Below are 15,973 nucleotides of genomic sequence, written 5' to 3' on the forward strand. Positions count from 1 at the left end.
GGCTAGAGGGGCATTCTGAGAAGGGCTGACGTCTTTGACTGACATGTCTGCTCTGAGAAGGAGGGATCTTGAAGGAGCTTGGGGGGGGGTCTGCAGGGGGCAGCCCCGGGGGTGCGAGGATGGCTCTGGAAGACCCTCTGGAACAGGAGCTCCATTATTAGCTGGGCCTCTGGTGCCTGAATCCAGTGCAGAATCCTACAGACATCCACATCGGATATTTGGGAAAAAATCCTTTCCTCAGGGGTCTTCAACAGCAGCCCCGGGACCTGCACCCTCCACACCTCACCTGAGGTCCTGGGCGTCCTTGGCTGAGGAAGGGTTGAGCTAAAGTGCCAGGCAGGCTGGGAGGACGTCATGGGGATGGAGAGCCCGACTCCGGACGAGGGTCTTTGTGGCTTTCTCACTTCTGGGAAGGCACCGAGTCCAGATGGGAGGAAGAGCCCAGAAGAGAAGGCAGAACACACGAGCAGCAGCCAGGTCTGCAGGGCGCTGGGGTGCTGGCAGGCCAGGAGATCAGAGGGACCCCCGGGAGGGCCCACACAGCCCCCGCCCTAGATTCTCCTTATGCTTGTGAGGAGGGAACCCAAAAAGCAGCTTCCAGCAGCAACACAGGTTCCCCTCCCTCTCGTTTCCCCTGACCCCATCCCCACCCCATTACCACTCCCAGGCCACTCCACCCCAGTAGGCCCAAATCGACTTTTATTTATTTTGAGACAAAGTTTCACTCTGTCACCCAGGCTGGAGTGCAGTGGTGCAATCATAGCTCACTGCAGCCTCAACCTCCTGTGCTCACGTGATCCTCTCGCCTCGGCCTCTGAGTAGCTGGGACTACGGGGGCTCACTATGCCTAGCTTCCAGGTAGACTCTTGAAGCTGTGTGCTTAGCCCAGATAATCAGCCACAGTGTCCAAGGTGCTAGCCAGTCCCCAGGTCACTGGGACCATCTCTACTCCAATCTCTGCATGTGGATTCAGGGAGGGGACCACAGCATCACTGAGCGGGGGCTGCCTTTGTGCCTTTGGCAACCACCAAAGGCCTGGGTCTCCTCTGCCACTGGGCAGAGGGCCTGGGGCAGGCTGGGCTCTGGGGGCTCCTCAGGGCTGGGAACGGAGGATGGGGTATGAGATGTGGCACCCTGCAGCTGGCGAGCCTGAACCCAGCACCTCCGCTCGGAACCTCAGTTTCTCACTCATGACTGCCGCCTTGCAGAGCTTTGCTGATAAAAGTCATAAGGCCCCAGTGGTGCTGGGGGTGACCACACCCAGGCAGAAGCCCCTTCCGACCAAGTGATGTGAACAGGGGGTCTATGAGCCCTCCTTGACTCACCTACCCACCCACCCATGCACCAGCTAACACACGCTCCCACCCGTCCCCCATATGCCCGATGGACTGCAGGCTTGTGTCCTCCTGACATGTACATGTTGAAACCCTATTCCCAGTGTGATGGTGTTAGGAGGTGAGGCCCTCGGGAGGTGAGTAGGTCATGAGGGTGGGGCCCCTGGGAATGGGATTAGTGTCCCTACAAGAGGAGGCCAGACAGCCCCCCAGCCCTCTTTCCACCACGTGAGAAGTCAGCTGTCAGGAAACCAGGAAGCGGCCCTCACCAGACCCCGGATCTGCCTGTGCCTTGATCTTGGCCTTCCCAGCTTCCAGGACTGTCAGAAAGAAATGTGAGCCCAGCCTCAAAGCAGTGTGCATAGGGGAAATGCACCCCTCCTGAGGTCAAACTGGGGGGTGTCTGAGGTCAACAAGCGCCCCCACACTCCGCACACCCTTGTTCTGCTCTGGAGGAGTAACCGGCTGCAGCCACCACTGCGGGGAGAGGGGACCATTTCCCCTTCCTAGGCTCAGTGGAGGACACCACCTTCCCCTCAGGGGCGCATCCGAAGAGGGAAGCAGAAACTCATAAACTTTCCACCGGAGCCACGGGTGGCCAAAGCCGCCATAAACCTGATGGTGGGCAGGGAGGCTAGAGGATGTGGGGGCTGAACTGGGGCTTGAGGGGGAGCCCAGAGCGGCCATGGAGAGAGAGGATTAAGGGATTCGGAACATGTCTGGGGCAGCATCCTTGGCAGCCTGGGCTGCCCCTCTGTGGCACACAGGGGTGGAGTCAGCCGGGCAGCTCCCAGGGTCCCTCCTGTCCCTGGCTGCTCTGAGGCACTGCCAGGAGCTCCATCACAGCTGGTTTGTGGGCAGCAGGGCCACACAGGCCTGCCCAGCCCTGGAAGGAGGCAGCTCCCCTGAGAAGGACACAGCCTCCCTAGGGACAGCCAGGTACCTGGAAGTCATCAGCCAATCTCCACGGAAAGGCAGCAGTAACGGAAGGGAATGCTCAGAAGGGGCTTTGCTTTGGGATGGCAGCAAGTGCATCTCTGCCATGGTGGGATCTTGGCCTGGAGTCTGGGCTGGGGCCTCCCCTGGGTCTGACCCCCCAGCTCTCACCCCTGCCTGGCTGCTCCCAGCCCTGGCATATGGAGGCAGCATAGGACAGTGTGCCTTCCAGGTCAATGGGGGGGCCTTGCCACTCCCAGGGGATACTGGGTGTGTGAAGAGCATGGCCTGGGCACCGTGCAGACCCATCTCAGACTGCCAGGGGACTGCGGGCAGGTCACTGACGTTCTCTGAGCTGTGCTTCTTCTAAATCGTGAGGGTGATCATGCCCTTCTCACCCCAGTACCATTCCACTCAGGAAACCACTTCAGTCCCTGGACATGGTGGGGCTCTGGGGACTGGAGTGCTTTCCTCAATGGAATGGTATTGGGGTGGGGAGGAGAGGGAGTGCTGCTGGGTACACAGAGGTGTGGAGCCCTGCCCAGGCTCACCCCATGAATCCCTGCCAGCACCCCTTCCTCAGCCTCCTTCCTCACTGAACAGACTGAAGCAGGGAAGTGGGACCTAATGAGACACCACGTTTCCTCTGCTGCTGCTGCTGTAGCCAGCACGGTCCTTGGAGCAGTGGGGTGAAGCCTCACGGGAGGGCCCTGGGGATGGCACCAGCGCTTGTGTGCCTGGGCCCAAATTGGCATCGGAGGTTTGGCATTGCTGGCTGCCAGCCTGTCGCTCCAAGGAGGACGACTCTCTAAAAAATTGGAGCTAAGAGGCCGGGAGCGGTGGCTCACGCCTGTAATCCCAGCACTGTGGGAGGCCGGATGCGGCTGCTCATGCCTGTAATCTCAGCACTGTGAGAGGCCAGGCACGGTGGCTCACGCCTGTAATCCCAGCACTGTGGGAGGCCGAAGCAGGCAGATCACGAGGTCAGGAGATCGAGACCACCCTGGCTAACATGATGCAACCCCGGCTCTACTGAAAATACAAAAATTAGCCGGGCATGGTGGCACAGGCCTATAGTCCCAGCTACTCAGGAGGCTGAGGCAGGAGAATTGCTTGAACTTGGGGGGCAGAGGTTGCAGTGAGCCAAGATTGCACCACTGCGCTCCAGCCTGGGCAACAGAGCGAGACTCCATCTCAAAAAAAAAAAAAAAAAAGGAGCTGAGAGATGGCAGGGAAGAATGAGGTATGAGGTCCTGGTGACATCCTTTGAGCCTGGATCAACCCTTCCCTGAAGGCGGAGCCATTCCTGGAATTTCAGTCTTTGCTTAAGCCACGTGGGTCAGCTTTTCTGTCACTTTCACCAATGCCCCGAACCCACAAGGCAGGAACCACATCGACAGCACCTGCTCCCCCTCCCCACAGCAGGGCCCTGTGTGTGGGAGGCCCCCAACAGGGAAGGGGCAAAAGGAAGTGATTGAGCCAGATCAATATTGACCCAGGGGACGGTGCCACAGGGGTGACCCAGGGTACGGTGCCACAGGGGTGACCCAGGGGACGGTGCCACAGGGGCTGACCCAGGGGACGGTGCCACAGGGAGTGACCCAGGGGACGGTGCCACAGGCAGCGCTCAGGATACGCTCACGACGCTGCCCAGTGCCCGAAGGCCCATGGGGCCGAGCTGTAAGGAAGGAGGATGGCGGCTGAGGAGCAGGTGCTGAGCGCCCCAGGGCCCATGGGGCCGAGCCATGAGGAAGGTGCACAGGGGCTGAGGAGGGGGAGCTGGCAGGGATTCATGGGGCGACGCTGGGCAGGGCTGCACACCTCTGTGAGGCGGGTGAGCCAGGTGCCTGGGTGAGCCCAGCAGCACTCCCTGGTCTGTCCTCGCCTGCCGAGCCTTGCCACACCCCAGCCTGCTCCCCACCAAACCACTTCCTACTGGCGCAGGAGAAAGCCCAGAGTCCCTGCTGGGACAGGCCGAGGTGCCCGTCCTTGTGGGCCGCTCAGGGCAGTGTGGAGGGGGTTCTGCTGCCGGCCGCTGTGTGGCCCTAACCAGGAACACTTCCCCAGGTGGGGACTTGGGGGTTGTGCTGGCCGGGGCTGGGGGCCGAGACCAGGCTATGGCCAGGAGCCCCCACAAGTCCCTTGAAAAAGGGTCCCAGGACCACTGAGAAACGCAGGGTGCCGGCTGATGCCACCAGGGCTGCCCATCGGTCCCCACCTTCGGGTAGGAAAGTTTGCTCAGAAGGAATGAGGAAGGGACCTTGGGGCTGGGGTCCAGCGCCTGCGGGCTTTGGCTCTAGACAGAGAAAGAAGAGCAGTTTCTACTGGAACAGCACCACAGACCCCTCCCAAAGCCCAAAATCATTCTAGCATGGAGGGCTAACCTAACCAGGGCCCAGCCATCAGGACACCACGTGACAGACAGCTATCCCAGGAGAGCAGAGGTGGGCAGAGAGGGACCCCAGAAAACTCCGGCGATGAACGGTCCTCAAGATGCCTGCTCTGGCGGGGAGCTGCACTCACCTGCCCAGGTGATCACATCAGAGAGGCATGGGTATCCCGAGTTCAACCCAGTTTGCTTAATAATTTATGTACTCAAGGCATTACGAAGAGAGGGCACCAGAGAAAGAGGGATATCAAAGAGAGGGGGCATCACAGAGAGTGGGGGCCTCAGAGAGAGAGGACATCAGAGAGGGGGGCATCAGAGAGAGAATGGGGACGTGGCGGGGGCATCAGAGTGTGCATCTGCCGCCTGAACAGCCCTCCACAGGTGTCTGCGGAAGCACCGCCAAAGTGTGGGCCGGGCGGAGGCACCGTGAGCCTCTAGGCCCCCCGGCAGGAGCACCCAGGGGCTGAGTACCCTGCTCCAAGGCCCTGAGTTCCTTCAGTTGGCCCCAAATTCAATATCTGGCCCCTTCCCCAGAGCCGCAAAGTGCTTGTTTACCTTCCAGCTCTTCCTGCATTCCGTGGGAGTGGGCAAGGTGTGCGTGTTTGTTTTGGCCCAAAAGATGCCCTGCAAACACTGCCCGGAACAGGCTGACCGTGTCGTCTGCAGACAGTGCCAAGCGCTTTCTCAGTGTCTCGGCAGACCTGCGCCAGCAGGGGCCGCAAGCAGGAGTGGCAGGGAAGGTCCAGGCCGATGTGAGGGCACTGCCCACCTGTCCCTGTCCCATGCCGGGCGGACTCTGACACACCCTGGAAGCCTCACCTGGCCTGGCCTTCAAGGGGCAGCACTTCCACGCCCCAGCTCCTGGAACCTTAGAATGTTAGGCCCAGCAGGGACAGTCTCAGCAGCCTGACGGGGCGTCATTGTGAGATGAGGGGACTGTCCTAGGTTATCTAGGTGAGCCCTAAATGCAACAAGACACACTCATAAGATGGCAGCAGAGGTTTCACACACACACACACACACACTCTCACACACACTCACACACACTCACACACACACACTCACATACACACACTCACACACACTCTCACACACACACTCACACACACACTCACACACACACACTCACATACACACACTCACACACACTCTCACACACACACTCACACACACACACACACACTCACACACACACACTCACACACACTTGCACATAATTCACACACACACGCATATCCACACACTCCCTCCCACACTCACTCTCCCTCCCACACAGACACACTCATTCACACACACTTGTACACATATTCACACTCAAACACACCCACAAACTCACACCCACACACTCCCCTTCACACGCTCATTCTCATTCACTGTCCATCTTACACACGCACACCTGCATGCATATTCACTCCCACCCTCCCCACACACCCACACCCACACACACCCACACACACCCAAACACACACAAACCCTCACACACACACCCACACACCCTCACACACACCCACTCACACCCACACACACACCCCCACACCATCACACACACACACACACACCCCACACACACAGAAGAGGAGGAGGCCATGTGACCAGGGAGGCAGAGACTGGACTGACGCAGTCACCAGCCAAGGGGCCCTGGCAGCCCCCATAAGCAGGGAGAGGCCGGGAGGGGATAAGCTCCCGGAAAGGCCCAGCCTCTGGAGGAAGACCGGCCCTGCCGACGCCTCGCCTTCACCCCTGACACTGCACTTCTGGGCTCCAGAACTGTGAGCGGGGTAAATGTGCTGTTTTCACCCACCAGGTGTGTGGCGACTTGTCACAGCAGCCTCAGGAAACGAATACAGAGGCAGCTGCTGACCCAGCTGTGCAGGTCTAGGCGCGGGCCAGATCCTCAGCCTGCTTGACCCCCCACTACTGCAGAGGCTTCGACAGGCGTGGCCCCCAGAGCCAGTGTGGGGTGAGGGGCTGGGCCAGCCTGAGGTGAGTCCTGGCTTGACTTGACCATGGCAGTTCGGGAGAGGAGAGCACATCCTTTGGCCCTGTCAGTGGTGAAACGGGGACACTGTGACACACATCTCCGGGGAGCCAGGGGATGTATTTTTGGAATCCAAAATCTTGGGGCACATAGGAATGAGGGCCTGTCACCACCCTGCAGGCTTGTGGGAAATGAGAACAGACCCACCCAAGGCACCATGAGCCGGAAGGTGGAGGGAAGTTATTTTGAAGACAAAGGATCCCTGGAGGCGAGTGCAAGGGGCCACTGGAGTGGCCAGGACCCCAAGCGCTGCTGGGGACCCACAGATGCGGCCTCCCCCTCCTCCTGGCCTCGGCAGCATCGGTCTTTCCCGCGGTCAGCGTTCTCTGGTCCCCAGGCAGCATGGGGAAAGGTGGCCCCAAAGTCAGCTCCCCAGATGTGCCCACTGTGATTGCTTGGGCCAAGGCTGCCAGATCCCGCACAGAAGAACAAGCATCATGAGGATGTGGATCCTTGTGCATTGTTGCTGGGAAGGCGGCGTGGTGCCGCTGCTCTGGGAGAGATGGCAGATCCTCACAAATGACACATGCAAGTTCCACAGGCTCCAGCCATTCTACCTCTGAGCAGCCACCCAAAACAGCCAACAGCAGGGTCTCAAAGAAGCATTTGCACAGCCGTGTTCACGGCCGCATTACTCACAGCAGTGAAAACACGCAAGCATCCACGTGTCCACCCACAGGTGAAGTGAATGGGTGAAGAAAATGTGGCATAGCCATGCAGTGGAGCAGTATCCTGCCCTAAAAAGGAAGGAAACTCTGAAAGTCATGAATGAACCTGGAGGATGAACCTAAGTGAAATACGCGAGCCACAGAAGACAAGCACGACCCGATTCCACTCATAGGAGGTGCCGGGAGTGGCCAAATTCAGAGACAGAAAGTGGAATGGTGGTGCCAGGGGCTGGGGGAGGGGAGTGGGGAGTTGTTTAATGGGCTCGGAGTTTCAGTTTTAGAAGAGGAAAAGAGTTCTGGAAACAGATTATGGTGATGTTTGCACAACATTAGAATATACTTAATGCTAATGGAGTGCGCCCTTAAGATGGTGAAGATGGGCTGTGCGGGGTGGCTCACACCTGCCATCACAGTACCTCGGGAGCCTGAGGCGGGAGGATTGCTTCAGGCCAGGATTTTGAGACCAACTTGGTCAACATAGCGAGCCCCCATCTCTACAAAAAATAAAAATAAATCAAGCCAGGTGTGGTGGCTCACACCTGTAATCCCAGCACTTTGGGAGGCTGAGGCAAGAGTATCTCTTGAGGCTAGGAGTTCAAGACTAGTCTGGGCAACACAGTGAGACTCTGTCTCTACAAAAAAATAAACACTTGATCTTAGCCAAAAGGCCGAGAAGCGATACAAAAAAATAAACAAAATTAGCTGGACATAGTGGTGCACACCTGTAGCCCCAGCTGCTTGGGAGGCTGAGGTGGGAGAATTGCTTGAGCCTGGGAGGTCGAGGCTGCAGTGAACCAAGATCATGTTACTACACCCCAGCCTGGACGACAGAGTGAGATTCTGTCTCAAAAAACAAACAAACAAAAAACAAAATCAAAATCCGCTGAGTGTGGTGGCTTACACCTCTAGTCCCAGCTACTTGGGAGTCTGAGGTGGGAGGATTGCTTGAGCTCAGGAGTTCGAGACCAGCCTGGGCAACATGGCAACACAGTGTCTTTACCACCATCAAAAAAGTAATTAACTTCAAAATGTTTTAAAAAAAGAAAACGTATTTCCCATTAAAATTACTTCCATGGTGACCAACAAAACACAACACAACCAAACTCCAGATTTATAATGCAAAAATCCCCCCCAAAAAATAGTCAAGGAAAAGCGTAAGTGAACAGAAACAATGTGAATGCGTGCGCCTGGCCACGACAGTTAGCAAGGCACAACTGTCTGCAGGTGCGGAGGAGGCCGCAGTAGCTCGGGGTGGCTGAGGGCTAAGACATGCTGTCAGCCATGGCGAAGGAATTGCAGGACACTGCCTGAAGAGTCTGGTCCTCCCACCCACGAGCCTGTTTCCCACGCATGCCAGCTACACTTTACAAAAGAAAGGAGAGACTTTGCACCAACAATGCTGAGATCAGCCATGAACCAAAAAGTGAGTCACTCAATGCTCGATGCCTGGGGTCAAAAAATAGAGGAAAAAAGAAGGACTAAAAGCAAATTAATTAATGTATCATTTGCAAAAGTTTTCAAAATGTGTTTTGCTCTCCATCTGTCATACTTCTTCAGGTGACAGACAAGTGAAGACATTTAGAGAAACTCTGGAACGGCCCATCTACTGGCGTCGAGGCTAGTTTTGAAGACAGAAAAACGCCCCACTTCTTTCTGTTTGCACTAAGCTGCCCGTGGCCCGGCCAGGCAGGTGGCCAGGAGTGAGGCCTGATCGTCTCTGGCGCCTCCACCTCGGCTTCCTCACAGGCGCAGAAGGCGCCCACGAGGACCCCCATTGCCTGACATTACCACGGTCTGGGATCAGAGGCAGGGACCACGGACCTGCTGCCGCCTCCGAGCCAGGACCTGCGCCGCCCCCCGCCCCTGCTCTGGCGCGAGGGAGCCTCCCCCTCACCTGGGCCCAGCCCTGCAGTGAGGCCCATGGGGTCAGACCACAAAGCGAAGGTGCGGGCCGGGGTGGGCCTGGCGGAGACAAAGGCCAGGTCTGCCTGCTCTCAGAAGGCCCAGCTCTGGGCCCCAGTCCCTGCCAAGAGGAAGTGCTCGAGGCCCGGGCAGGGAAGGGGGCACGGGATTCCCAGGGCCCGCCGGCCGCAGCAGGAAGTTGGCCAGGGTTCGGCCACGAGCGGAGCAGGTAGGGCTTTCTCAGGAGCATGGGCGAGGCCGGCCCTGGAGGGGCGAGGACGGGGTATATGAAGCCTCGTGGCCGTGCCCGGGCAGCCGCAGGTCCCCAGCGCGCCCCGAGCCCCTGCGCCATGAAGCTCGCTGCCGCCCTCCTGGGGCTCTGCGTGGCCCTGTCCTGCAGCTCCGGTGAGCGCCCTGGGCTCCTGGCCCGCACGGTGGGGCCTGAGGCCTCGGTGCCCGCTGCGCCCCCGCCCCTGCCTGCGCCGATCCTGGATCCCAGGGTCCTTCCAGCCTCGCCCAGCGCCCAGAGGGCTCCGCCACCCCGCTGCCCGTCCCGGGGACCCACGCCTGCAGCCTTCGGCCTCCCTCCTCTCAGGGCTCTCTCCAGCCTCGGGCCAGGACAGGGGCCGCCCCTGGCCTGGGGACAGCCGTCTGTCCCCTGTCTAGCGACCGTCCCCTCATCCTGCAAGGCGCAGCGCGAGTGTCCCCTCATTTGGGGGTCTGTCCTGGAGCCTGCACAGAGTTCACCGGTCCTTCCGCCACCCTCAGGCCACTCCGGTGACCCTGCAGCGTCTCCTGGCGGGGCCGCCTCTCCAGACCCGCCTGTGTCCCGGGGCTCGCACCCGGCAGGCCTCGGCGCAGGAGGGAGAGGGCGGTCGGGGAGCCGGGCAGGGCGCGACGGTTCCCGGGCGCCTCCCGCGGGGGCGCGTCCTGGGCCTGCCTTCTGGGGACCCCTGCGCGCAGGCGGTGACCCCTCCCCGTTCGCTTGCAGCTGTTGCTTTCTTAGTGGGCTCGGCCGAGCATGTGGCCCAGCCTGTCGCTGCGCTGGAGTCGGCAGCGGAGGCCGCGGCCGGGACCCTGGCCAACCCCTTGGGCACCCTCAACCCGCTGAAGCTCCTGCTGAGCAGCCTGGGCGTCCCCGTGGACCACCTCATAGAGGGCGCCCAGAAGTGTGTGGCTGAGCTGGGTCCCGAGACCATGGCGGCCGTGAAGGCTCTGAAGGCCCTGCTGGTAACGTGGGCACCCCGGGTACCCTTCCCGCGCGGGCGTCCCTTCCTGGCCAGCCTCAAAATTGCACCAGAGGTGTCCGGGCCCTACAGCAGGGCTGTTTCCTGTCCTGCCCCTCCAAGCCCTGTCCCTGGGAGAAGCTTGGGTCTCCCGGTGGGAACTGGGGGAGGGGGGCGCATCCGAGCTGCAGGGCCGGGGAAGGCGGAGGTGGCCCCGCGAGGGTGCGCGTCCCCCGGAGACCCCAGCGGAACCGCCCCGCTCCCACTCCCCACAGAGCCGGCCGCTGCCGCGCCCTCGCCTGAGTTCTTGGTGGAGGGCTGGGGGCACTCAAGCTCGGCTTCTGCTTTCCAGGAGGCCCTGGCAGTGTTTGGCTGAGCCGAGACTGGAGCAGCTACACCTGAGGACAAGACGCTGCCCACCCGCGAGGGCTGAAAACCCCGCCGCGAGGCGGACCGTCCATCCCCTTCCCCTGGCCCCTCTCAATAAACGTGGTTAAGAGCAGCTGGAGCCTGGTATTTTCTCACCCAAATGCTGATCCCTGTGGGGGACCGAGGGTGCCAAGTCCCAGATTTTGTGAGGGGAGGGGTGCTGTGTGAGAGAGGGAGAGAGAGGGTGCGAGAGTCTGCAGGTGGCATAGAGTCAGCAGCGAAAGGTGACAGAGATGGGGCCAGTATCAGAGGTAAACTGGATTTGGAAACAAAACTGGCAGGTCTTTCTTCCTGTTGTGCTCTGTAACTGTTTATGAAGCATAAAAATTATCTACTCCTTGAAGACTGGCGAGAAGGCAAACGCACCAAAGCCATTTGTTGCTAAAATTTGAAAGTTTTTATTTTTTCCCTCTATATTGTAGATTTCTTGCTCGGAATGGGGGAGGAATGAGGGCTTCAGGAAATCCGCTATTGGGCTTGTTTTCCCTGAGGTTTCTGCTGGTTTTGTTCAAATAACCTAGTGGCTTTGATTCCTTCTACTCTACCAGAGAGACCACCTTTTGTCAACTGATCCTAGTGTTGGTGGGAAGGTGCCCAGGGAACCCAGACGTCGGTGTCCATTTCAGGGGAAGCCTCCCAGTCAAATTCCTTGCTGGGATGAATAACTCTGCCTCAGGTTGCTTGAGCAGGGCTTCCCCCCATCATGAATGTCCACATAAGATTTAAAAAAATTTTTGATTGGGCACAGTGGCACACGCCTGTAACCCTAGCACTTTGAGAAGCCAAGGCAGGTGGATCACTTGAGTCCAGGAGTTTGAAACTGGCCTGGGCAACATGAGGAAACTCTATCTCTACAAAAAATACAAAAATTGGCCAGTGCAGTGGCTCACACCTGTAATCCCAGCACTTTGGGAGGCTGAGGAGGGCGGGTCACGATGTCAAGAGATCGAGACCATCCTGGCCAACATGGTGAAACCTCGTCTCTACCAAAAATACAAAAATTAGCTGGGTGTGGTGGCACGCACCTGTAGTCCCAGCTAGTTGGGAGGCAGAGGCAGGAGAATCACTTGAACTGCAGAGGCAGAGGTTGCAGTGAGCCAAGGTCGTGTCACTGCACTCCAGGCTGGTGACAGAGCAAGACTTCGTCTAAAAAAAAGTACCAAAGTTATCCGGGCATGGTTGCATGTGCCTGTAATCCCAGCTACTCGGAGGCTGAGGTTCACTTGAGCCAGAGAGGTCAGGCTGCAGTGAGCCGTGACTGTACCACTGCACTCCAGCCTAGTCAGCAGAGAGATACCCCATCTCAAAATACATAAATAATACAATAGAACAAAAATTTTAGCCATTTTGATGAGTTCACAGTCAAACCACAACAGGGAATATGCCACCTGGATCCAGATTCCATGAAATCTTATCAACGCATTGCCCCCAAGGTCATGAAGGGTTGTGAATCTTTTTTTTTTTTTTTTTTTTTTTTTTTTTTTTTTTTTTTTTTTTTTTTTTTGAGACGGAGTCTCGCTCTTTCACCCAGGCTGGAGTGCAGTGGCGCGATCTCGGCTCACTGCAGGCTCCGCCCCCCGGGGTTCACGCCATTCTCCTGCCTCAGCCTCCCTTGTAGCTGGGACTACAGGCGCCTGCCACCTCGCCCGGCTAATTTTTTTGTATTTTTAGTAGAGACGGGGTTTCACCGTGTTAGCCAGGATGGTCTCGATTTCCTGACCTTGTGATCCGCCCGCCTCGGCCTCCCAAAGTGCTGGGATTACAGGCGTGAGCCACTGCGCCCGGCAGGGTTGTGAATCTTCATGGGGTGGGGAAGGCTTTGGTCTGGACAACAGTGAACCAAGAGTGAGAATCACAAGGTCATGGGGACACCGACCTCAACATGACCCCAGGCCCACCTCCCCGTGTTACATATCCAGGCTTTTTGCAGGTTGTCTGCTAACAATTCCTTAACTAACTGGATTAAAACATCCAGATAAATCATTATGGGAACATGGTAGGCTACAGGAGCTTGTTGGAACTGACGGTGGGTGGGCTGTGGCACTGTGTGGTACTAGACCAAGGACCCCATCCCAAGATGGCCCTGCTACCCTCCACCCCTGGAATCTTTCCAGGAAAACAATGGGGGGAAAGCAAAGTGCTTAGTAAAAAAGGGAAACTGCGAACACCAGTTGAAGTTCCAAGACCAGATGCAACGTCTAGCTTCCTTCCTCCTGTAGATTCCTGGAAGAGAGACCAATAGAATCCTGGAGGTGCTGGTCCCAAACATACCGTTCTTCAGTGAGCAAGTGTATGCAGACCTGCCCCCAAAGACCAAGGGAGCTAAGGGGTCAAAAAGAGTCTGACAAGTCCAGTTTCTCACAAAGAAACATTTAATGGGGACTTAAAAACAGAAGCTATGTCTCGGATGGCCTTGAGGCGGTGCATCCCCACACCGTCAACTCCCAGACCCAGGGTCTGTATATCACAGGGAAAAGGTATACATGCTTCAGCAGGGACGTATAAGATAACTGAAGTCGACCCCTCAAAGGCAAGAATACCATGCCCAAAGTGCTGGGACTACAGGCATGACCCATGGCTCCCAGCCCAAGGATGACATGTTTTAAAATGGTTACTATTTTAAAAATATTTTATATTGCCACAAAAGACCAAACACAAATCCTTTAAAGCAGCCTCTAAAAATTGAAGTTAGGAAAAGAAAGAAACTTAACTTGGTTTCTAAGGGGGCCTAACCACCAAGAAACTATTCTAACTAATGTAAAAATGTGGTAATTGAATTCTACACCCTGGGATGGGTCCACCCCGAGGAAAAGAGGAACTGTGAAAATAATTTTAAACTTCTCTTACTGGTGGTATTGCTATACTGAGGCCGTTCTGTGCATCTTCTGTGATAACTCAGATGCATAATTAGGTTAGTATCATTGAAGTCAGATTTCCAGCAAAGTTAAAAGAAGATGCTGATGATGTAACAGTATGTAAGAGTAAGACCTTACGGCTCAAGATCACACTTGGAAGTATAATTGTAAATGCCTGATATTTTTAGACGTGGAGTGTTGTGATGCGATCACAGCTCACTGCAGCCTTGAACTCTTGGGCTCAGGCGATCCTCCCACCTCAGCCTCCCAAGTAGCTGCTACTATAGGTGTGAGCCACTGCACCCAGCTTTTTTTTTTTCATGGCTGACATGGTGGCTAATCCCAGCCCTTTGGGAGGTCAAGGCAGGAGGATCCCTTGAGCCCAGGAGTTCAAGATCACCCTGGGCAACAAGGTCTTTGTCTCTACAGAAAATTTTAAAAATTAGCGGGGTGTGGTGGTGCACGTCTGTGTCCTAGCTACTTGGGAGGCTTAGGTGAGAGGGATGCTTGAGCCCAGAAAGTCGAGGCTGCAGCGAGCTGTGATTGAGCCACTGCACTCTAGCCTGTGTGACAGAGTGAGACTCCTTCTCTGGGTGACAAAGCAAGCACCTGTCCTACCTTCCCCCCAAAAAAAACACCCCAGCATTAACAGGAGTTTCGAAGAAGTTGATTCCAGCCTAATGGATAACCAAGGGGTTCAAGGCTTCAGGTAGCAACTGCAGATGTGGTAGAAATAACAAGAGAACTTGAATTAAAAGTGAAGCCTGACTGAAGATGTGACTGAATTGCCACAACCCCATGATAAAACTTGAACAGGTGAGGAGTTACTTCTTATGGATGAGCAAAGAAAGTGGTTTATTGAGATGGAATCTCCTCCTGGTGAAGAGGCTGTGAACCTCACTGAAATGACCCCGTAGGATGTAGTTTTAGAAGAGTACATAAATTTAGTTGATAAAGCAGCAGCCGGTTTTGAGGGGATTAACTCCAATTTTGAAAAAAGTTCTACTGTGGGTAAAATTCTATCAAACAGCATTGCATGCAACATACAGAGAAATCTTTTGTGAAAGGAAGCGTCAATGCTGCAAACTTCATTGTTTTATTTTAAGAAATTGCCACAGCCACCCCAACTTTCTGCAACCACCACCCTGATCAGTCAGCAGCCATCGACGCTGAAACAAGATCTTCCACCAGCAAAACGATGACGACTCACTGAAGGCTCAGATTTTTAGGCGATAAAGTATCTTAAAATTAAGGCATGTTCCTTAAGACATAATGCTATTGCATACTGAATAGACTATACTATCGTGTAAACAGCTTTTACATGCACTGAGAAACCAGAAAGTTAACGACTTGCTTTACTGCAGTGGCCAGAAACAAAGCTCACAATATCTCCAAAATACGCCTGAATTCAGCTGTCCCAGCACCATTCATTGAAGATGCTACACTTTCCCCTATTGAGATATCTTGGCACATTTGTCACAAATCAATTGACCAGAAATGTAAAGGTTTATTTCTTGGGCTTTAAATTCAATTCTATTGACCAGTATGCTATCCTTATGCTAGAACCACACTGTCTTGATTACTGTAGCTTTGTAATTAGTTTTAAAATCAGGATGTTTTAGTCCTCCAACTTTGACTTTCTTCAAGACTGTTTGGCTATTTTGGAGGTCCCTTGGATGTCCATATGACTTTAAAGATGAGATTGTCAATTTCTGCAACAAACAAAAAGTCAGCTGGGATTCTGATAGAGACTGCATTGAATCTGTAGATCAATTTAGGGAGTATTGCCATCTTAATATTATCCTTCAATCCAAGAAAATGAATTCCATGCTTTCTTGGGGGAAAGCCTTAGTCTTTCATCATTATGTATCATATTAACTGTAGGTTCTTTGTAAATGCCTCTTACCAGATTGAGGAAGTTCTCGTTTTTGTTTGTTTTTGGAGAGTAGGTTTTGTCAAATGATCCTGTGCTTTTGTCCTTTGTTCAACTGATACATTACATTAATTGGATAAATCCCACTTAGTCATGGTGCAAAATCCTTTTTTATATATTGCTGAATCCTATTTTGCTAGTATGTTTTTGAGGACTTTTGGATCTATATTTAAAAGTGATTGGTATGTAGTTTTCTTTGAGATATCTTTGTCTGGTTTTGATATCAGGGTAATACTGACCTCATAGAATGAGTTAAAAAGCAT

At 55.1% G+C, this 15,973-nt stretch overlaps 1 protein-coding gene across 1 annotated transcript; it reads left to right on the top strand.

Moving 5' to 3' along the window:
• Positions 1-9,580: 9,580 nt before the first annotated feature.
• SCGB3A1 (secretoglobin family 3A member 1) lies at positions 9,581-10,995 on the top strand. The gene is made up of 3 exons (XM_055284733.1): positions 9,581-9,672; positions 10,259-10,497; positions 10,846-10,995. The coding sequence occupies exons 1-3, from the start codon at positions 9,618-9,620 to the stop codon at positions 10,867-10,869; spliced, it is 318 nt and encodes a 105-aa protein (XP_055140708.1). The 5' UTR covers positions 9,581-9,617; the 3' UTR covers positions 10,870-10,995.
• Positions 10,996-15,973: the final 4,978 nt, after the last annotated feature.

This window comes from Symphalangus syndactylus, chromosome 7 (assembly GCF_028878055.3).
Source record: "Symphalangus syndactylus isolate Jambi chromosome 7, NHGRI_mSymSyn1-v2.1_pri, whole genome shotgun sequence".
Taxonomy (NCBI): Eukaryota; Metazoa; Chordata; class Mammalia; order Primates; family Hylobatidae; genus Symphalangus; species Symphalangus syndactylus.